The following is a 23,150-nucleotide window of genomic DNA, read 5'->3' on the forward strand; positions in this document are numbered from 1 at the left end:
TTCTATATATTAGAAAAATATTTAAATTACTATTTTGTCTAGTGTGAACTCCATTTTTTAAAGGGTAAAAAAGGCGAACGACATTTCGTTAAGGGTATATATATATATATATATATATATATATATATATATATATATATATATATATATATATATATATATATATATATATATATATATATATATATATATATATATATATATATATATATATATATATATATATATATATAGAGAGAGAGAGAGAGAGAGGTTTATGTAATTTTAAGTTTTAATTATATTTTAGTCTACTGGATTTGTTGTTGTTGTTGTATATTTTTATTTATTTCATGAATACACTTGAAACAAGTGAGTTGCATATGGGAAAAAATCTTTATTTTTTCTCTAAACACTAAAGAAAATGAGCAATTATTACAAATATTATTCTATGTTAGGCGTGCCCTAGCAAATATTGAGAATTTAAAACTTAATTATATTATTTCATTGATAAAGATAAAAACATAAGTACTAAAACATAATTAAAACACAAGTAAGGGATACATTTGGATGGTTGTTACCAATTGTATTGTATCGTTACTTTAAATACAATGTTTGTTTTAATTGTTACTTAAATTTATTATATCGTATCGTTAAATCTGTTGTTACGTAACTATGAAAAGTACCAATTTATGAAACGATGAATTTGGTGTGGTGGCGTCGTTACATTGCTTTTCCCTCATCTTACCCTTTTTTATTATTAAATATTCATATTTTATTTTTTACCCTATTTTTTTATACAATAATTCTACTCTGTATCCTATTTTTTTTGTTGATAATATTGCAAGTTTATTTTTCATATTATTGGCGTGTGACATCATAAAACGATAATAAACGATACACTATATCTAAATATTATATTCATTAAATAATATAGTACAATACAACACCATATATTATAAAACTACGTTTAACAACCATCCAAACAAGGACTCGGGATCGGGAAAACCATAAATAGATAGACCGCGACAAACCCTCTATTTCAGGCCACGAATCGTTGGCGGACTAACTGATTTATTTTTTGAAGTTGAGAAATAACCAATCGAGGAAGCGAATTTGATTTAAATAGAAGAGATGGCCAAGGCAAAGCATCAAAAGGCCAAACCCAACAAACAATCCCATGTACGTTCCTTCAAAATAATTTAAACTCCTTATCTCTACTGTTTTCGCTCTTTGTTAATCAAATTTATTGGTGAAATCATAGTAGGTCTAAAAGATATGGGTTATACCACTTACCACATGTAAATACCAGATAAAAAACAGTCTAATTATGATGAATTGTACAGATGATTCATATAAGGGATTTCAATTAGTTTGGGATTTAAACACATTTGATTAATTTCTATATTTTTTTTCATGCCACCTTAGGCTAAGAGATTTTAGCTCACAGTGATCCAAGGGTGTGGCCTACCCTGGGAGGAGAACGGTGAGGTTTCAGGTTCAAATACTAGTAGAGGCAAAAGCATCAAGTGGTTTCTTTCATTTGCCTAAGTTTAGGTGGGCAGAGTACCTGGTACGTGTGTTGGTGGGAGGTAGCAAATTGCCATAAAAAAGTGTTGAGCTAACATTGTGTGATTCTGTCCGCTTTGGACCAAGCCTACACAGTTTTCCCCAAAAGGCCTCAGTATTCACACCTTATATGTAGCTTCGCAATCTTTGTTGTCATACACCAAACAAAAAGATTCTACTTCAGATGGTGTAAGTATGGAAATTGAGTGTGCTGGTTAATAATGTACTGAGGCTATGTGCTTTCTTTGTCTTTGTTACTGTCTTTGAGCTGAATCATGCATATGCAACAGGCTAAAAAACATGGGAAGCAGGCTGATATTTCTGAATTTCGAGCTCAGCTTGATGCATTGGGCTTAAAAATTATTCAAGTGACGGCAGATGGAAATTGTTTCTTCAGGTTTGTACTTAGTAAGATTAACCCTTTTCTACATGTTGGTCTGTATCAGAATCCGCGTGAATGCGTATGTAAACTCGATGCATGTTCATCATTGGTTTAGAAATGCATAAGATGCGACCTTAATCTATATTGAGGTTGTATATCTAAGCAATGTATTTTTATACTTAGCAAGTTCTTGAGGTTTCCATGCCACATGTAATAGTAAAGAGTGCTTACTTGAGCTTCTGAATAAAGGTTAAGCAATCATTGTATTTACGCAGGGGATTAGCTGATCAATTGGAAGGCAATGAGGAGGAGCATGAGAAATATCGGGATATGGTTGTAAAGTTTATCAGGGTACGTGTTTCTTCAGATGAATGATTTTCCTTCAGTACGCTATCAGGTGACGTGGAATTATCTCCGTGCAATCTTGTCATTCAATGCAAGATACGCTCAGGATACACCTAGGAACAATATTTGGTAGCTATCATGTTGGTGTTGTTTGTAGTTTGGTTATGAATATCCTGTTGTATTAAAAAAATAGGGATAAAAGGGATATTGAGGTTAAAATTAAATTTTGAAATAGAGGGGTTACCGCGTAATTAGCAAAACCTGAAAATTACAACGAATAATAAAGCCTACGATGCTTGGGATAGGAAGTAGGAGGAATTAGAAGGTCTGAAACTCGGAATGAATTAGGGATCTGGAATCATGAAATTTCACAGCTACCAGCCAGGGTTTCATATGAGATTCCGAAGGAAGAGGGCAAGGGGGAGGAGCAAAATTGAAGTTGTCTTGTTTCGAGATTTCGAAGAGGAAGTTGATTTAGGTTAAAAAAAAATAGTAATACAAGAAAGAACACAATCTGGCTTTATTCTCAAAGTTCGCATCTTTTGATGGTAACTGTATTTGAAATGAGCTCCGTAATCAGTATTCGTATCCAAACTATATAGCTTAAGGTGTTGTTTACAAGTGGTAGGATTTTTAAGCTTATTAATAGTTGAGAAAACCTTAATTAAAACAATCAAACTTCACTAAGAGGATTCATATAATTAATCCCAATTAGTTTGGTATTAAGGCACAAATGATTGGTATTGATAGATGGATTTTGTGAAAAGTTTATATAAGGATGTAATGTCTAACTTAGTTGAGACTCTTACTGGGATGGGGTCAATTACAGTTCTACTGAGAAGTAACGTCATTTTGGCAAGGCAAGAAGAAGTAGCTTAGAAACTTAAGTTTCTTCTACAACTGTTATTTTTAATTTTCCTTTTCTTTTTTTTTCCTCTCTCAAGTGTCTGCCTTTATTTTCCCCTTAGGGTTTTGGCCTAGTGGTAAAAGCATAACGGGTAAAGTGTGGGTTAGACGGACATCACGAGTTAGAATCCTACGCAGACAACAAAGCCTGGCATTTAAGTGGAGAAGGGTAGAGGGGTCAGACCCGTTATCCATTGAGTTTAGAATCATGCACCAGCTGGCCTCAGGGATTTCTTGGTTATAATAAAGAAAGAAAGAAAAGAAAGTGTCTACATTTGCTCTCTTCTCTGAGCTTATTCCTAATAATTTGTCAGCAAAGCTGCTGACACTGTCAATATTATCTATATTATACTCTGGCATGAAGGCGGGAAGGACTGAGCCATGCTTGTGACATATGTACTATGTACTACTTTTGTCATATGGTTCTATCCTATGACTAATGTGAAGGGTGGTCGGGGAGAGGAGCGTTGGAATCTCTGCTCACAGTCCAATATGTCTGCACATTAGTCATAGGATAGAAATATTGCAGGGTGGGCCGGGGAGAGGAGTGTTGGAATCCTATGACTATATGCTATGTTCTAATTACTATTGGAGTGTTTTCTTCAGTTTCAACTTAGACTGCAAAATTATTTATCTATTGATTTTTTTAGGACATTTGGTATCAAGTGTTCTTTTTTGGTCCGTTTATCTAGCCACGTCTGGGCAGATAACGACTTTTTGAACAAATAATTGTTCTGATAGTTATGATGTTAGCCAAATGCTCTCGTATATGAAGATATTACTTGTTTCCAACAAGCTCTTTTGATTTAGAAATGTATAGCAAAAATTGCTAATAACCTTTACTGCAACCTCCAAGGCATTACTTTTCTCTTTAGTTTTTGTATATCCTAGTTCTGCTGTTACCTCCAAGATTCCTAGAGAAGTTCCCTGGAGATGCCTGGAGGCAAAAGGTGTATCGGTTCCCTACATTATGGCGATTAAGGACATGTATGATGGGGCTAAGACTCGGGTTAGGACAGTAGGAGGCGACTCTGAGCAGTTTCCGGTTGTAATGGGGTTACACCAAGGTTCTGCGCTCAGTCCGTTCTTATTCGCCCTCGTGATCGACGCGTTAACACACCATATTCAAGGGGAGGTGCCATGGTGCATGCTATTTGCCGATGACATAGTTCTGATTGATGAGTCGCAAGCCGGTGTTAACGAGAGGCTAGAGGTTTGGAGACAGGCTCTTGAGTCTAAGGGTTTCAAGTTGAGCAGGACGAAGACGGAATACCTAGAGTGTAAATTCAGCGCTGAGCCAGGGGAAGTGGGCGTGGATGTGAGGCTTGAATCACAGGTCATCCCGAGTAGAGGCAGCTTCAAGTACCTTGGTTCGGTTATCCAGGGGGGAGGGGAGATCGACGAGGATGTCACACACCGTATTGGGGTAGGATGGATGAAGTGGAGGTTAGCATATGGAGTCCTGTATGACAAGAGAGTGCCACCAATACTCAAAGGTAAGTTCTATAAAGCGGTGGTTAGACCAGCCATGTTGTATGGGGCTGAGTGTTGGCCCGTTAAGAACTCACATATCCAGAAGATGAAAGTAGCAGAAATGAGGATGTTGGGGTGGATGTGCGGGCACACTAGGATAGATAAGATTAGGAATGATGTTATTCGGGAGAAGGTGCACGTGGCTCCCATTGATGACAAGATGCGGGAAGCGAGGCTTAGATGGTTTGGACATGTTCAAAGGAGAAGCCCAGATGCTCCGGTACGGAGGTGTGAGCAGCTGGTAGTGGAGGGCACGAGAAGAGGTAGAGGGCAACCCAAGAAGTATTGGGGAGAGGTGATCAGACAGGATATGACGAGGCTCCAGATTTCCGAGGACATGACACTTGATAGGAAGATGTGGAGGTCGAGTATTAGAGTTGTAGGTTAGGATGTAGTTGAGTCTTGACTTACTTCGTACCATTGTAGGACTGGCCACGTAGGTTTTTTTGTCTAGGGTAGCTAGTGACAATGTTGTGTTTTACTACTTCGCTTTTCAGTGCTTGTCCTATTTACTAGCTATCGTTTTTGCTTTGCATCTTTCTTCTGCATTTCATGGTGTTCCTATTTTTTCTATGATTGTTGTGGTGATACTAATGTTGTCTCCTCTTGTCGTTTTGTCCTTTTGTTTTCTTGAGCCGAGGGTCTTTCGGTAACAACCTCTCTACTCCTTTGGGGTAAGGGTAAGGTCTGCGTACACACTACCCTCCCCAAACCCCATTAGTGGGATTCTACTGGGTTGTTGTTGTTGTTGTAGTTCTGCTGTTACATCATGTTCTCTAGTACTTAGAACACCGAAACAGATTTTTAAGGTACTAATAGTGGAGCTATATTTAACAGAATAACCGTGATACATTTGAGCCTTTTATTGAAGATGAAGTACCATTTGATGAATATTGTGAGTCCATGGAGAAGGATGGCACTTGGGCTGGACATATGGAATTACAAGCAGCTTCTCTTGTTACTCATACTAATATATGCATTCACCATGTACGTCTTCTCCCCCCACTTAATCCCTCTGATACTTCTAAGCAGTTCTTGATTCTTTAGAACCGCTAGATCTTTAAACATCAAAGTTGCTCACTTCATAGTGCTCTGACCTGATGTTCAAGGGATTTTAGATTGACTATTTTTTACGTTCAATGTGGTACAGCATATGTCACCTCGCTGGTACATACAGAATTTTGACAACCGTGAATCTCGGATGCTTCATCTGTAAGTGTTGAAAGAATATGAGATTTCATCTTTCACTTGCTTATGTGTTTATTTGTCCAGATATTGTTATTCTTCTTAATGTCATACAATATTTCATTATCATGTTAGTCAAAACTTGCTATAGTTTGAGTCAATAGGAGTAAAGTAGAGCCCCTCCGGCATGTTTTTCTTTAGTTGTTTAACAGGAACGTTTCTTAGCTGGGTTAGGTTGTTGGAGGACTGATACGAGTCATTTTCATTAATATATTTATTTAGGGCAGTTATAATTGGCATTTAGCAGGTTTACCATCAGTGTTGTCAAAGGCTCATGCTTAAGCCCTGAAGCTCAAAAAAGCTCAGGGACGGCACTTCCCTGGCTTAAGCTACGTTTATATGTAGGCAAGGTACTAAGGCGTGTGCCTTATTGCCCATACATTCTATCTTGAATCCAACAATATTAAACACAAATATAATTGGCAAAGAGATGTTAGTTGTTACGGAAAAATTATGAATGGTTTTGTTACTTTTTTCTTGCATTACAGATATATTTTTATTGTTTCTCTTCATTGCGCCTTTTTTTGCTAAAGCCCACATTTTAACTGCGCTTTACACTTAAAGCCCTGGTAGACCTGAACCGCTTTTTAAAGCTTTTCGCCTTTGACAACATGTTGCATTTGCGTTGCAATATGAGAATAGTCTTATGGGAGATTAGTTTTAGTATATTAGTTGTTGGAGGAGACAGAGGAACTAGATGCGTAATAGACAGTCTCGTACCTTATTGAAGTTAAAAGTTGTTTTGTTTTTACTTATAGTTTACATTCTCTTGGACCAGTCTAATATTGTATTTGCTAACGTCATTCATATAGAATAAAAGAGCGTCATGGCAGTAATTCAGGAGGAGGATGAGAAAGTTCGGTATTGTAATATCTATGACATGTCCCAATGCTCGACATCTTCTTTGAAGCTTCTTTTCTTTCACAGACCTAGTTGAATGTTTGTAACCTTGTTCCTCCATCATGACTCTCCTAGTTGTCCTTATGCTTGCTGTCTATTTCTTCACTTCAAAGTCTTCTTTGGGTTTTGAGGGGGAGGGGGGGTTGTGGAAGGCAAATTCTCCTTTCCTCCTAGTAAAAGCTGAAGCTTGGAGGTGTATGTAGATCATTTTCTTTTAGTTGATACTAGTGTTCTGAATAAGGTGAGGAAGTTTGAGACGCAAGGCATCCCAAGTAGAGGAAGTTTCAAGTACCTTGGGTCAATAATACAAGGTGATGGGGAGATTGATGAGGATGTCAAACACCGTATTGGAGTAGGGTGGATGAAGTGGAGGCTCGATTCCAGTGTCTTGTGTGATAAGAATGTGCCACTGATACTTAATGGTAAGTTATACAAAGCAGTAGTTAGATCGACTATGTTGTATGGGGCAGAGTGTTGGCCGGTCAAGAACTCTCATGTCTAGAAGATGAAAGTAGCTGAAATGAGAATGTTGAGATGGATGTGCGGGCATACCAGGTTAACTAAAGATTAGGAATGAAGTTATTCGGGATAATGTGGGAGTGGCCCCTGCGGAAGATAAGATGCGGGAGGCGAGGTTGAGATGGGTCAGGCATGTTAAGAGGAGAAGCACAAAAGCCCCAGTTAGGAGGTGTGAGAGGTTAGCCTTGGTGGGTATGAGGAGGGTAGAGGTAGGCCTAAAAAGTCTTGGGGAGAGGTGATTAGACCGGGACATTGCGCAGGGAGCTTACTGAGAATATGACCCTTGATAGGAGGGTGTGGAGGTTGAGTATTAGGATGGAAGGTTAGTAGGTAGTCGATCGTTTCCCTTTGTCTTCCTCTGTTCGTTAGCATTAATGTTAGTTTGATATCATTTTATTCTTAGATTGCTATTATTACCTACGTTTTAGTTGCTACCTTGGCTTCGGTCTTCTTTTATCTTGTTGTTGTTACTACTTGTTGCCATTACTTCTTTTCATCTTTTCTTTAGCCGAGGGTCTATTCGAAACAACCTATTTGCCCCTCCAGGGAAGGGATAAGGCTGCGTCCATCTTACTCTCTCCAGATCTCACTTGTGGGAATTTACTGGGTTTGTTGTTGTTGCAGTATTCTCAATAAGTTCATGACAAGTGATGTAATTTTTCTAAATACTTGGTCCTGCTGCATGGACATCTCCCTCTCTCCCTTTTTTTTCTTGTGCATGCCTACAGATGTTGTTTTATAGGAAGGGGATTGGAGAAAACACAAGAAACTCATTTTAAATACTATTTTTTTCCCTTTTTTAATCTGTTATATTTTGCTTTGCTTTTCTAGTAGTTGTAAACTTCACAACTTTCTATCTCTTTGGTTGTTTGAGAGATTTAAGGTTATATTCAGTGTACCACTTCGTTTCTCTTCTTCCAAGGCAAAATGTAAATCTTTTATGGATAGACGCAGTCTTGTGAAATAGCTGACAATCAAGTTTTATAAGCAGCTTAGACCTTCCCCTCCCCCCTCCTTCTCAACTGTCACGTGTCTTTCTTTCTCCATTGTGGAGAGTCTGCTGTCTCTAGCTTTTTGCTGTACTGTGATTGACCGACTGTTTTGGTCCATTTTCATTAAATAACAAAGAACAGTTCCAAATCATGTAGAGGTTAACCTCCACCTCGTCTTTCTTAATAAAGAATTGATTATCAGAAGGAACTAATGATTATAGTGGTGTGCCTCTTGAACCCTCTGAGATTATTGTCTCTACTGAAGCAAGTGCCACTTATTTGGGTTAAAATGGAACAGCCTTTGGCATTTCTTTCTCTACTTCTTAGCCCCTTCATCATTACTTCTTACCCCTTCTTGCATTTTATACATGTTAGCTGCCTGACTTGCTTATTTACTGTCAGTTCTTATCATGACGGAGAGCATTACAATAGCGTTCGGCTGAAGGAAGATTCTTGCATTGGACCTGCTAGTCCGATTATTATCAAGGTTTATAGCACTTCATTTTTTAGTTTTTATTATGATAGGATTAGCAATGTCCCTTCTGTAACAACGAATTAGGATTTCTTGCAAGAATTCTAATAACCTTCAGTTATTTAAAAGGCTGATGCTGATCTTTCAGCAAAATCTCATGAAGCTATAGCTGCTTCCAAGTCTAAGAGAGACACTTCTGGGAATGTTGTTCAAGTACGATCAGTCAAAGTGGTTATGGCTGGAAGTGGGTGTGATGACATAGTAAAAGTGGAACAGGTCATTTGCCGATATCTGTTTCCTTGGTCTACAATGATGTGCAATTTGTCTGAGTGTTAAAAGAAACCTACATGTCTCTGTACTTGATATCTACTTCTTTTTTTATCTGCTCTTCTCTAGGTTTTACAACAAGTTGGTGGTGATGTTGATGCTGCAATTGAGTATCTAATCGCAGAGCAAGGGTCCGAGGACCAGTTAAATGCAAATGATAACATTTCTTGTCTGGCAAGCAGTTCACAAGGTAATGATCACTTCAGTCTTGCTTTTAAAGTGATTCTGCCTATTGCCTTTCTCTGAAATTAGAGTCATGGTAAATTCTGGTTTTGTAATCATCAGACTCCCAAAAACATGAGTTTTTGACAAATAAAAACTAGAAACTGGAAGGCTTGTTATTCAACACGACTTATATACTCGTGTCAACCTTTGCATATGTAAATATTCAAATTTTAATGAATATTATTTGGCCCTCTTTGTTGATATTGCTTGTTTCTACTGTTTCTTATTATCTTTCTTGAGCTGAGGGTCTATCGGAAACAACCTCTCTACCTTCCCATGGTAGGGGTAAGGTCCCCAGACCCCACTTGTTGGAATTCCACTGGGTAGTTGTTGTTGTTGTTGTTGTTTTAATGAATATTATTGAAAAAACACGGACTTCTGTCCATATGGTAGTGGGTTGCCCAGGATTTACCGTGAAACATCTTTGGTGACACATTTTTCCTTTTCCCCTTTTCCCTACTTCCATTGGTTTTGAGCTTTGACGCCTGGTCATCTTATCCAAATTAACTAACCTAGTTTAAAACTACTGATTTTTTAGCTATGTGAGAAAAATCAAACTTAATTTCTGGACTAGAAATAATTGAAACAAATTTTAAAAAATTTGGTCAAGGAGGAACCTGTTTGGCTCTTAAAATAGTAACTAGTTCAAACAAAAGGGGACAGATTAAGTACTATGTAACATGTAGTCAGAATTTCACTTTATAGAAGTTAGAGAACCATTCATTTTACTCCATGCTTTGCTAGTCGACCTTCTTGACCTTATTGAAAAAGCCAAAGCAAGTTTCCTCTCTCTTTCTCTCCTTCCCTTCCCTTTTATTTTCTGGGCGGAGGGGGTTGGGTGGTTCTTTTGTGGGATATTTCTTTGGATCTCTGTTCAACCTCTTCCTACTGCTTTGAGAAATCCGTTTGCAAATGCCTGCATGAGAGGTAAGCTAGATGTGCCCATCTGAGGTACCAAGAGCTGTGGGATTTAGGTAGAAAGCTTTTGCTCCTATACACGGTAATATTTGATGTGCCATCATATGCACAATAGCCCCTTTTAGGTGACAGTACATTTTTGATAGCTTGGGCTATAGATATGACGATGAAGCATGGTTTTATATCTACTTTTCACTATTGTCATAACTCTGTCGTCAGGCGGATACTTTTTCTGCATTCTCTTTGATAATGGTTCTCACACTGGGGAACCCATCCTTCTCATGCTTTGGTGATCACTGAGCTGGAATATGTATTCTTAGCTCTGGTTCTCTAAAGGTGTCCCCTTGCCATTCACCAGGGACTCCAGGAATATTTAGGGCTTGCTAGGTTGGGAAGAAACACCTTAACGTTATGAAATCTACTTAATGCTACCAGGATTTTGTCACAGAGCTAGAGACAGTGGTAACACATGTTTTGTTGTCCCCATTAATTGATAGGCAAGATATATTCCACAAACGTACACATGAGATACCTGTCTATTGCATCTATCATAGACGGGATAAACTGGTATAGTTATGTTTATGATTTTGTTGCCAGCACCTCGTCTTCTTATACTTTTCATTCTTTTTAGGGTCTCCAGGACAGCATGATAAATCCTGCGATGAACGCGATTTTAAATCTGAAGACCCACCTTGTGAAAAAGGTTCTACTGACTGTAGTGTCAAAGGAGCTTCTGATAGAAATACCACCCAGGAAGATGAAAAGGTAAAACAGCATGAATCTTGTTGTATCTTTCTAAAAATATATACTCCCTCCATTTCAATTTATGTGTCTTACTTTCCTTTGTAATATGTTTCAAAAAGAATGTATCTTTCTATATTTAGTAAGTAGTAACTATTTAACTCCAATATTCCACATGGCATATTTAAGACCCCAAGATTTAAGGGAATCTCGGCACATTACGCACATCTTTAGTTTAAGACCACACGATTTGAAAGTCTTCCTTATTTTTCTTAAACTCCGTGCCCAGTCAAACTAAAACATATAAATTGAAACAGAGGGAGTATTAGTTTTGTTCTTATGTTCATGTCTAATTGGAAACTGGGATTTAGTTACCGAGACCATCAAAACTTCGTCTTCTTTTGATGATGTAGAAAATTCCAAGAAATAAGGCCTGTCCCTGTGGTTCAAAGAAGAAATATAAGTCTTGCTGTGGATCAGTTGCTGGGAAACGTCCCACTAGCTATGCAGTGTATGGTTGTCGAAGATCACCTGTCTTTTTGGTTATTCCTGTGTATTTGTTGAAACCTTGTTGAAGTTTAGTTTGTTAATTCATTTTTGCGGTAAAATTGTATACAGCTTAATGCCATTAGCTTGTTGTAACTTGTGCGATGCTACTGTAGTTCTGCTTGTTCTGCATATGCTTATCTGCTTCTACTATTATATGTTTGCACTATGTTGTATTTGCAATAAAGTCTAAAAAAAAAAAGAATCTTAGAGAGCTTTCTATTTGAAAATCTTGAAAACTTTTTGCTTTCTAAGTTCGTTGATACATAGAGGCTGCTATATTGGATTTTGTGGGCTCTCCAAGTTATGAAGTTTGACAGCACAAGTATGATAATGTAGTGGTAAAGCTAAGAAAACACGAAGTACCTATCTTTCCTCCCATTTTGTTTTGAATTGAATAAACAAAATCCCTATATGCCGAGTTTGAAGACAAAATCGTCATGTTCATTTAACTTTTAATTCAGCCTCCTCTGTTTCCTAAATGACTTGATGTTCTGGGCACTTGGATTTCCAATTCTCTTTGCTTTCACATGCAATGGATATTTTTTTCAGCAACCGAACAATTGATTATGGCAAAGGTCGAAGAGACAAAAAGCAAGGCAAGAAAGTTCCACCTACCAATGTTACGAGTTCAAAACAATCTGATGCAAGGCCACCTGACTTGGGCGCGCTTTGTATATAATCAGTTTTTGAGGTATTTTCTTGCTATAATTGGTTCTGTCCATGCTCTACTATTTCGTCATTCTTTTCATCTTTATGGCCACTGATCAGTATATTGGTCGGTATGTAACCTCAAAAGTTGAGGCAACATTAGATTTGCCAGTGTTGTCTAACTTGTTATCCTGATAGCTCAAATCTTTTGTTGATTCCCTAGCTTGTTTTATCAATTAGCACAACATTATTTGCAAATAGCTTGGATCATGAAACCCCATCTTGTATACTGTTGGTTAATTCATGCATAACTATGAACAGAAAAGAGGACTCAAAGCAGATCCTGGTGTTATCCATGGGTACTGGGAGCTCCTCTATATCTAATGGGAGGGAGGAGAGGGAAACCGGATCAAGAGTTGGGAAGGATATTTCTACCATGGAGGGAAGTCAGAAAAGAAAGGAAAGCGAGGACAGCTAGAGTAAATAGGGGGAGGGGGGAAAGAATGTTGAAGGAGGCACACCGATGCATGACAAGGGAGGGAAGCAGGTATGGTGGAGGAGATGATAATTGCTGGGTGAATGGAAAGGGAGATAGAGAGATAATAAGAAGAGATTGATGACTGCTTGTCGGGACGAGGCTTGAGTGAACAGGGACAAGTTGAAGGAATAAGAAAAGCAGAGAAGAGAAACGGGAAAGATTTGCTAATCCTTTTACATGTAAGGGGCTTAAGTATCATTTCATGTCCTTATGGGGGATACTAATTCCTCCTTTCCCTATATATTAGTACCCCATCTCACGGGTGCCAGACGGAACTGATAGCATCCATCTGTATTTTGGTTGAAATAATGCTTTGATTAAATGAGTGCTAATATTCATTTCTTTTATCCAATTGAAACCATTGATAAATTTAGTAACCCGAGTTCGTATGATGGATGTGTCAGGCCTGTACTCATTGGCTGCTTAAGAACAAATATACCGCGTAGGTTTTCCATGCTCAAACCATCTTCCCCTCTGCTTTTGAATTTGTGGATAGGATGTTACAACTTTCCTATAGTGACTCTAAAAAATGATTTCTGGAGGCTTGGTCTCATAAAATACTGTACTTTCTATTTCGTAGGTACTGATTATTCTGCATTCCGCTTTGGAGGTCCATCAGATGCTACTTATAGTACTTTGTGAACTAAGGACTTGATTCATTGAAAGTGAGAGAACGTGGAGGTAAAGTATCCAGGAGGAATTTGAATCTGCTGCTTATTGATTTGTGCGGAATGAACGTCCAATTCATTTTCGGAATACCTTGGTTTTGGATGGTGCAATTCGTGGGTCCAATTTTACACTTCAACATATGTGGTTTTTGGTCCTATCTCAATGACTTAGTTCCTTTGGTTGTTTGGAGCGCGGAGTGAGAAATGGAACAAACGGGATCATTTTGAAGAACAGTGGACTTACGCAGCAAATCCAGCATTTCCTCGAGATATTGAACTAAATAAAATATGTGAGTATTGGGAGCAATTGAATTGGTTGCCAATAGAAAGCTTGTTGTTGCCTTAACGGCAGTTTTTTCCTCTTAGACTGGCGGTATTATTAGCTTTTTTAAATGGTGTCCATTTTTTAATCCTTTGTTAAGTTTTGCTTTAATGCACTGCTGTTGCGTCAGTGAAATACGAAACTTGGAATGTTTCCATCGAGTCATTGGTCTAGTTGAAGTTATTCCTACAGAATTTATCTTCCGATATCCACCAATAATTCTAAGATTTAAGTTATATACATTTAAGGGGTAAAAGTTTTTTACACTATGTTTTGTAGGTTACACTTTCATGCTTTCTATTAAAAAATTACCCGTACTTGGCTCTTTTATAGTGTAATGCTTTATAAACTGTTATGTGTATTTTTGTTAAACTATATTTCAGACGCGTATTAGTCATGTATTCAAAATAAGGAACTTTTGTCTTATCACCTGTTGTTTCATCGAACAAATGTGTCATTTAAAGCCTTGTTTAATTAAGTTACAAGCTCATTTAGTATCCACAGGTTTCTTGTCTTGTGTTTTTACCTTACAAATGTTGGTTTGAAGGCATCAAATTCACATTCGATTTTGATAGTTTTACGGGCTAATTGAAATGATGGTGTTACTGAGAATTTCTACACAAACAGAAAGTGCACTCGGTCAGTGGTAATTTGGATAACGTATCTTTTCTTTCGTTTATATTTGTGCTCAATTTAAGTCATGTAACGCACATTGTATAATATAAACTAACAGAAGCATAGACCATCTTGCTTTTCTGATAAGAATTGACGGTTGGAATGGTACTTCCAATTTCTCACTTTACCTGACCTAGTGATGCACTAAGGACTCCAATCTATCTGAGGGGACAAATAAGCTCACTGAGCAGTCTAACAACGTGGAAATTTCAGCAGAGACAAAATATTTAGATAGTTTCTTTTTATATGCTTCATCTTTGGCGAGACTTGCGCTTCTAGAAAGTAAGACGTATTTGGTAAAATGGTTTAAATGTGTGCGATCTGATCGGACACTATCGATATTGATTTTTTTTATGATTGGAACAGGAACATAGTATAGCTTGCTATGCAAGGACGAAGCTACAATATTACATATGGGTTCGAACGAAATCAATAACTTTTTCTTAAACTCTATATTTCTATTAGAATATAAATTTCAAATTCTGGCTTAACCTCTGCTGCTATGTTTGAGCAAAGATATGCCCTTGGTAGTTTAGCTTAAAGGTGGCTATCGGCCGGGCTGGCCCGGTTCCAAACACATTGCACTTCCGCTTGGGTCGAGGCTTTCACTTCGTCCTAAGACGGATCAAAGAAGAGTGGGGAACCTCTCGCTGGTTTTTGGAATTCGGGACCGACTCGATGTATAAAGGACTAGACAGGGGTGAGCTGGCTAGGGAATAGGTCTGTGCCGGTTGAAATTTTCTTACCGGTGAACCGAACCGGTACAGACTGGTAATGTCACGTCAATGGGTTACCAGTTACCTGGACCGATTCAACGACTATATTTTATTTTATTTTTAAAGGTAATTAACCGTTGGCACCCCTCAGTTCTTTTGCTCAATGGCTAGAATTGCAGAAACACCCCCTTTTGGGTCTTTTTAAAAAAAAAAATTAGTAACACCGTTGTTATTTACTAATTAACCCTTTTAAAAATTATAAATAGACCCCCGTTTTTTTCATTTCTTCACTCATTTCTGAATTGTCATTCTCTCATTTCTCTCCTAAATTGCTATTAATTAACTTTGAAGAATTGAAGTTTAAAAGAGTCGGAGTAGTAAAGAGCAAGTTCATTTGTGGTAACGACTGAGTTGCAAAATTCAATGTCAAGACTTTCAAAACTCATCAAGCGTTCAATTTATTGCAGAATTCGGTGCACTCGTTGCAACTCTTTCTCTTATATAATATTTATTTGCATATTTAATTTTATTAGTTTTAAATTTTATTAGTTAAATTCTCACAATATATTTAATGTTGCAAAACGAGTTTATAGTAAGGTTGCTAGCCGGGGTAATCGAAAAAATAGGAAAAGAGGTGCTAGTTCAACTTCTAATAGTAATATAAATGACTTTACACATGTTTCTGAAACATCACCTGATAATAATATATATTATGAATAGTTACAAGAAGATTATGGTAGAGAAGATAATAAATTAGAAATCAAAAATAAAACACCACCTACACCTAGCAGTGTTGGAGTTGGTCAGACCCAATCTACAAGGGGTGGTGGCCGTGGCACTAGTAGACTACCTGTGGCCCCGGCTACTAGTCATCGGAGAAGGAGAAGTAGAGTTTGAAAATTTTATGAAGAAATAGAGAAATATGGTAGAGTTAGATGAAAAATTTATAAAAATAATTTTAAACATAAGACTGGAAGGAATTTGGGGGGGGGGGAGGGTGGTGGTGGTGGTGGTGGTGGTGGTGGTGGTGGAGGAGGAATTGAGGCATTGGTATATGACACATAAGAGAAAAATACCCTATAGAATGGGGAACTGATTTACATGAAAATCGCAACTCTAAACCCAACTACGGGAGGACTTTTGAAATATAATAAAATGAAGGACCGTGAGGAGCTAGTAAAAATGATTGCTTTGTGTTGTCTATATTTTTCTTTTGTTTCTTTATTATATTTTATTATGTATATCCAAAGGATTCGACCATACATATGTCACGACCAAAACTAACCCCTGTCGTGAAGGCGCCTATCGTGGAACTAGTCAAGCCGACTCATTTCCAAAACAAACTGATATTTTTATTTTAAAGATAATTTCAATGCCATTTAACATAAAAACCTTCGTAAAGGAATTCAAATCAAAATAAAAGTGCGGAAAAGAAAAGCCCGACATCGGGGTGTCACTAGTCATGAGCATCTACTACCATTTGTCTGACAATATCAAGACTAACATAGTCTGGAGAATAGCTAAATATAACTAAAGGAAGATATGAGGGAGAAGATCAGGGGCTGCGATCGCCAAGCAGCTACCTTGCTATCCCCGAGAAAATCTGCAACCAGAATAATCAACAACCGCTACCGTGCCCAGCTACACCTGGATCTGCACACAAGGTGCAGGGAGTAACATGAGTACGCCAACTTAGTAAGTAACAATAATAAATAAAGACTGAGCAGTAGTGACGAGCAATAAAGTATATCAAGTTCATATCACAAAAATTCAATAAAGTACAACATGCTTTAAAAATCAGTATTTGAATCAAATCATCTCGTTTAAACCCGGTTCCAGTAAAAATTATTTAAAGATATTTTTCAACAGTTTTTCAAACAAAGGCTCAATGCAAAGGTGAACAAAAATGATGAAATCATAAATAGCCCCTCGGGAAAAACATAACTCATATACAACCCCTCGGGCAAACCTCACAGTCACTCATGCCTCTCGGGCATACCTCACAATCACTCTTGCCACTCGGGCATACCTCACAATCACTCATGCCTCTCAGTCACTCAGCACTCGGCATTCGGCACTCGACACTCGCACTCAGTAGGTACCTGCGCTCACTAGGGGTGTGTACAGACTCCGGAGGGGCTCCTTCAACCCAAGCGCTATATCAAGCCAAATCATGGCATAAATCACTCATGCCCTCGGCCTATATCGAATATGATGCATGCAACCCGATCCCATAAATATCCTTACAAATCAGGCCCTCGGCCTCACTCAGTCATAAACCTCTCAAGCCACTCGGGCATTTCAGTAAAAACAGGGCATTCAGCCCAAAACAACATTTATATGCATCAAAATAGAGTCATAAAACTGAGTTATGCAGTAAACAAGTATAACCATGACTGAGTATAGATTTTTAATCGAAAACAGTGAGAGGATAGTAAGAAAAGGCCCCTAAGGGTCCAAACAGTACTAACACAAGGCCCAAAACATGGCATTCAACCCAATTTACACAAACTCATTCTAAAACATATAAGTATCATATGGTATCAACAAAATATGCAACTTTACAGTTGCTACGGGACGGACCAAGTCACAATCCCCAACAGTGCACACCCACACGCCCGTCACCTAGCATGTGCGTCACCTCAAAATAGTAAAATGATACGAAATCCGGGCTTTCATACCCTCAGGACTAGATTTACAATCGTTACTTACCTCAAACCGGTCAAATCTCTAACCCGCAATGCTCTTGCCTCTCGACTCGACCTCCAAATGCTCCGAATCTATTCACAATCAGTACAACCATCAATATACGCTAATGGAATGAATTTCACAAGAAAAACTATCAAATTAGCCCAAAACCCGAAATTGGTTCAACTCGGCCTCCGGGACCACATCTCAAAATTCGACAAAAATTACAAAACTAGGAAGCTCATCCACTCACGAGTCCGTACATACGAAATTTATCAAAATCCGACATCATTTGGTCCCTCAAATCCTTAAATTAAACTCTCCAAAATCCTAAGCCCTAACCCCTCATTTTCACTAATTACATGATTAAACAACGAAAAATCACCATACATACGAGTATTAGGGCTCAAGCAACTTATCTCACTAATAGCCCTTAAATCACCCTTCAAAAACCACTCCAAAAGCGCCAAAAACCGACCTGAAAATGGTGGAAATGAACCAAATTTGAGAAGGGTTCTATTTATGGTTTCTGCCCAGGCTTTTCGCACCTGCGGACAATTTCTCGCTTCTGCGCCACCGCACCTGCGGTCCAAACAACCGCACCTGCGTAAGTCACTTAAATGCCCAGGCTCCGCACCTGCGCTCCATTTTCGCATCTGCGACCACGCAGGTGCGAAAAATACCTCGCACCTGCGGCCACTGCCTGACTTCCTCACTTTCACTTCTGCATCACCCATCTGCATCTGCGGACTCGCAGATGCGACCTATCCTACGCACCTGCGGATCCAGCCTACCTCGACATTGTCCGCACCTGCGACCTCTTGTGCGCTTCTACGGCCTCGCAGGTGCGGGAACTTCATCGCACCTGCGCCTTCTTCCCAGCTCCTCCAACCTCGCGTCTGTGACATCTCGCTCGCTTCTGCGGGCTCGCACCTGCGATGAGACATCCGCAGGTGCAATTATGACAGTTGAGTTCCAACTTCAGCAAATCCTCCAATATCCAAACTTGTTCCGTTAATCACCCGAAATCACCCCTAGGCCCTCGGGACCTTAACCAAAAATACCAACAAGTCATATATCAACATACAAACTTAGTCGAACCTTTGAATCACTCAAAATAATATCAGATTACCAAATTACCCTTGTATTCAAGCCTAAAAACTTCTAAACTTCCAAATTCGACATCCGATGCCGAAACCAACCAAACCACGTCCGAATGACCTCAAATTTTGCACAAACATCACAAATGGCACTACGAATCTACTTCAACTTCCGAAATTCCATTCCGACCCCGATATCAAATTTTCCATTGCCGACCAAAAATCATCAAATTTTCAATTTCGCCAATTCAAGCATAATCCTACCACGGACCTCCAAATCACATTTCGGATGCACTTCTAAGTCCAAAATCACCTAACGGAGCTAACAAAACCATCAGAATTCGAATCCGAGATTGTTTACACATAGGTCAACATCCGGTTGACGTTTCCAACTTAAGGTTCTTAATAAGAGACTAAGTATCTCATTCCACTCTGAAACCACTCCGGACCCGAACCAACTAACCCAGTATATCATAATATAGCTTAAGAGTATAAAGGAAATAGAAATAGGGGAAACGGGGCTATAACTCCCGAAACGACCGGCCGGGTCATTATATCCTCCCCCTCTTAAACAACCGTTCGTCCTCGAACGGGTCTAGAAACATACCTGGAGCCTCGAATAGGCATGGATATCTACTCCGCATCTCCCGCTCGGTCTCCCAGGTGGCCTCCTCCACAGGCTGACCTCTCCACTACACCTTCACTGAAGCTATATCCTTTTACCTCAACTTTTGAACCTGCCGATCCAAAATAGCCACCGGCTCCACATCATAAGTCATATCACCCTCCAAGTGAACCGTGCTAAAATCCAAAACATGGGACATATCTCCAATATACTTCTGGAGCATGGAAACATGAAACACTGGGTGCACACTCGACAAGCTGGGTGGCAAGGCAAGCTTATAAGCCACCTCCCTTATCCTCTGAAGCACCTCAAAAGGCACAATGAACCGGGGGCTCAACTTGCCCCTCTTCCCAAACCTCATAAAACTCTTCATGGGTGATACCTTCAACAAAACCTTCTCCCCAACCATGAAAGATACATCACAAACCTTCTTATCCGCATATCTCTTCTGCCTAGACTGCGCCGTGCGAAGCCGCTCCTGAATCAATTTCAACTTATCTAATGCATCCTGGACCAAGTCTGTACCCAAGAGCCTAGCCTCACCCGGCTCAAACCATCCAACCGGAGATCTACACCTACTCCCATATAAAGCCTCGTACGGAGCCATCTGAATACTCGACTAATAATTGTTGTTATATGCAAACTCTGCGAGCGGCAAGAACTAGTCCCATGAACCCCCAAAGTCAATGACACAAGCGCGCAACATATCCTCCAATATCTGAATAGTGCACTCGGACTGCCCGTCCGTCTGAGGGTGAAAAGATGTGCTCAACTCAACCTGAGTACCCAACTCTTCCTGAACTGCCCTCCAAAACTGCGATGTAAACTGAGTGTCCCTATCTGAAATGATGGAAACTGGGACACCATGCAGGCGAATAATCTCTCGGATGTAAATCTCAGCCAACCGCTCTGAAGTGTAAGTAGTACCAACTGGAATGAAGTGCACGGACTTGGTCAGCCGATCCACAATCACCCAAATAACATCGAACTTCCTCGAAGTCCATGGGAGCCCAACTACGAAGTCCATGGTGATCTGCTCCCACTTCCACTCTGGGATTTCTAATCTCTGAAGCAAGCCACCCGGTCTCTGATGTTCATACTTAACTTGCTGACAGTTGAGACACCGAGCCACAAACCTAACTATATCCTTCTTCATCCGCCTCCACCAATTGTGCTGTCTCAAATCCTGGTACATCTTCGTGGCACCCGGATGGATGGAATACCGCGAGCTGTGGGCCTCCTCAAGAATCAACTCTCGAAGCCCATCTACATTAGGCACACATATCCGGCCCTGCATTCTCAGCACGTCGTCATCACCAATAGTCACATCCCTAGCATCACCTCTCTGAACCCTGTCCTGAAGAACACATCCCTATGAAAGATAGTCACATCCCTAGCATCACCTCTATGAAAGAGATAGAAGATGTGATGCGAGATTTTAAGGTAAGTAAGGTAAAGGTGAACAACGTACGTGATACTCAGGTGAAGAAGGTTGTGAATAATCTATACTTCAGATAGAGGGTTAGAAGTGATGGGATTTACTATCCAGGAATGATAGCGGCATCGTTAGTGGCATATCTTTCAGCCTATGGTTTCTACATATCGAGAGGTCTAGTTAAGAGAGTAAAGAAGAGTTAGAGATGATGTGATGTCTCGCTTGATGTTCCAGAATGACATAAGGAAATCTATGGTGCAACCAAGTTGAAGGAAGGTTGCGAGCAGTATAAGTAGATACGTATAGTTCGCAAGCTAAAGTAAAGTAAAGCGACAAGGATTTATGACAGGAATAAGGATAAGAAAGGGCGAGTGAGAAGGTGACAAGAATGGATAAGTCCTCAGGATTAATCCCATGAAAACAAGAGAGTTGATGATTTCTCTAAGTTATAGAAAGCTCAGTATAGCCTTACTGAACTCAAAGAAGTCTAAGACTAATGGCATTTAGAAGAGATGGAATGTCGTCCTGATCGTACAATGAGGATGTGATTGTGATAGATAAAGGATGACGTTTGAGCCTTCGATTGAGTAATGACTTGAAGAGGATTTCATGAATTGTACGGGATTAAAATACCCATGTAAGGTGAGTCATACTGGGATGTTACAAAATACGGTTATGGAAGTATATTATTTCCCCTAGGTGGATCAATCTAATTACTCATGATGTTCCCGATGAGACGCAAGCCCTAGCGGCAGTGTTACATAAGAGATCAAGTTATCAATGGTAGATGATGGATCAACATTAAGGTGAATCAACAATAGATGAATAAAAGTTCAACAATATGAGATGAGATCAGGCTGTAATACTTAAGATGAATAGTAATGAGGAAGCATTAAAGGACTTAGATTTATATGTATGGGATAGGCAACGAGAGTAACCTGGAGTTTGGTAGCAGACCTCAGTGACAATGGGGGGCCTACTTAGATGTAGTAAAGCCATAGACGCCTAGAAGGACAGCTTGTCATAATTTTATATATGTTCACAAAATGAGGCCTAGAGATTGGCTAAAAGCTAGAGGAAAAAGGAGAGAAGAGTCGCATAGGCGCACGTACAAGGACAAAGTCATACAGGCTGCATGATGGAAGGTAGCAACAGTTACGAGATTGGAAGGATTCCGACCACAAGTCGAGGTATGAGAAAGAGGCCTAGAGGGGGAATGCCTTGGCCTTTGGATATATTCACAGAACAATTGCCTAGATGGCAAGGAGAGAATACTAAAGTATTCGGAAGACATAGGTTATGAAAATGATAAGTGCATCAGTCAACATTCGAGGACGAATGTTCCAAAGGGGGGAATGATGTTACGCCTCACATTATTACGTCAATGTTACGCTCTGCAATAATTTATTACGATGATGTTATGCTCTGCAATAATTTAATAGGACGATGTTATGTTCCGCAGTAATTTATTACGATGATGTTACATTCCGCGGTAATTTATTACGACGATGTTACATTCCGCGGTAATTTATTATGACGATGTTACACCCTGAATTTATTGTAAGATAATTAACATCAGTTTAAGGACAAGATTATTTAGAGATTATAAGCATTATGCTATTTCAAACAAACGATAAGTAAGTGCCATAAAGGATAAAGGGTACACGAATTAAAGAAAATGAGTTTCGTTGAAGGTTGTCGATTTGGGATAAAATAATGTCCGAGCTATAATACCCGATACTTATGGACTAGTACCATACAAGGTACCATATGACTGTGATAGTATGATGTATAAAGTATATTAAAAATGAGTAAAATTTTAAGTAATTTAAGACAATTCTTAATTATGCGGGTAATTAATTAATTACCGGATAACAGAACATTACCTAATTAACTAATAAGTGGATAAAGATTTAATTTTCCTCCCTACCCCCACGTGGCAGTAAGCCACTATTAATACATATGACTAAGTAGTCATATGAGCTTAGGTGGCTATCTAAGGTGAATAGGACTTTAACGTGTAATCCATTCAAAGTCTATACAAAGTTTGGTTTCATTACAAAGTTGATCTCATTTTGGACATAGAATAAGAAAGAAAGAATCAGATACATTTCCTCCAAATTGTAAGCAACTCAA

At 39.1% G+C, this 23,150-nt stretch overlaps 1 protein-coding gene across 4 annotated transcripts; it reads left to right on the forward strand.

Moving 5' to 3' along the window:
• Positions 1-963: 963 nt before the first annotated feature.
• On the forward strand, positions 964-13,967 carry LOC107771673 (OVARIAN TUMOR DOMAIN-containing deubiquitinating enzyme 7). Of its 4 annotated transcripts, XM_016591098.2 has the most exons (13): positions 1,025-1,158; positions 1,405-1,734; positions 1,836-1,942; positions 2,203-2,278; positions 5,549-5,698; positions 5,862-5,923; positions 8,770-8,854; positions 8,969-9,115; positions 9,236-9,356; positions 10,941-11,074; positions 11,464-11,561; positions 12,149-12,290; positions 13,366-13,967. In XM_016591098.2, exons 4-12 carry the CDS (start codon positions 2,258-2,260, stop codon positions 12,276-12,278), a joined length of 948 nt encoding a protein of 315 aa, XP_016446584.2. In that variant the 5' UTR covers positions 1,025-1,158; positions 1,405-1,734; positions 1,836-1,942; positions 2,203-2,257; the 3' UTR covers positions 12,279-12,290; positions 13,366-13,967. The 4 variants fall into 4 exon arrangements, 3 of the variants coding, with proteins under 3 accessions (XP_016446582.2, XP_016446583.2, XP_016446584.2); XM_016591096.2 differs by lacking the exon at positions 1,405-1,734 and having other exon boundaries at positions 964-1,158; XM_016591097.2 differs by lacking the exon at positions 1,405-1,734 and having other exon boundaries at positions 964-1,158; positions 10,950-11,074.
• Positions 13,968-23,150: the final 9,183 nt, after the last annotated feature.

This window comes from Nicotiana tabacum, chromosome 14 (assembly GCF_000715075.1).
Source record: "Nicotiana tabacum cultivar K326 chromosome 14, ASM71507v2, whole genome shotgun sequence".
Lineage (NCBI taxonomy): Eukaryota > Viridiplantae > Streptophyta > Magnoliopsida > Solanales > Solanaceae > Nicotiana > Nicotiana tabacum.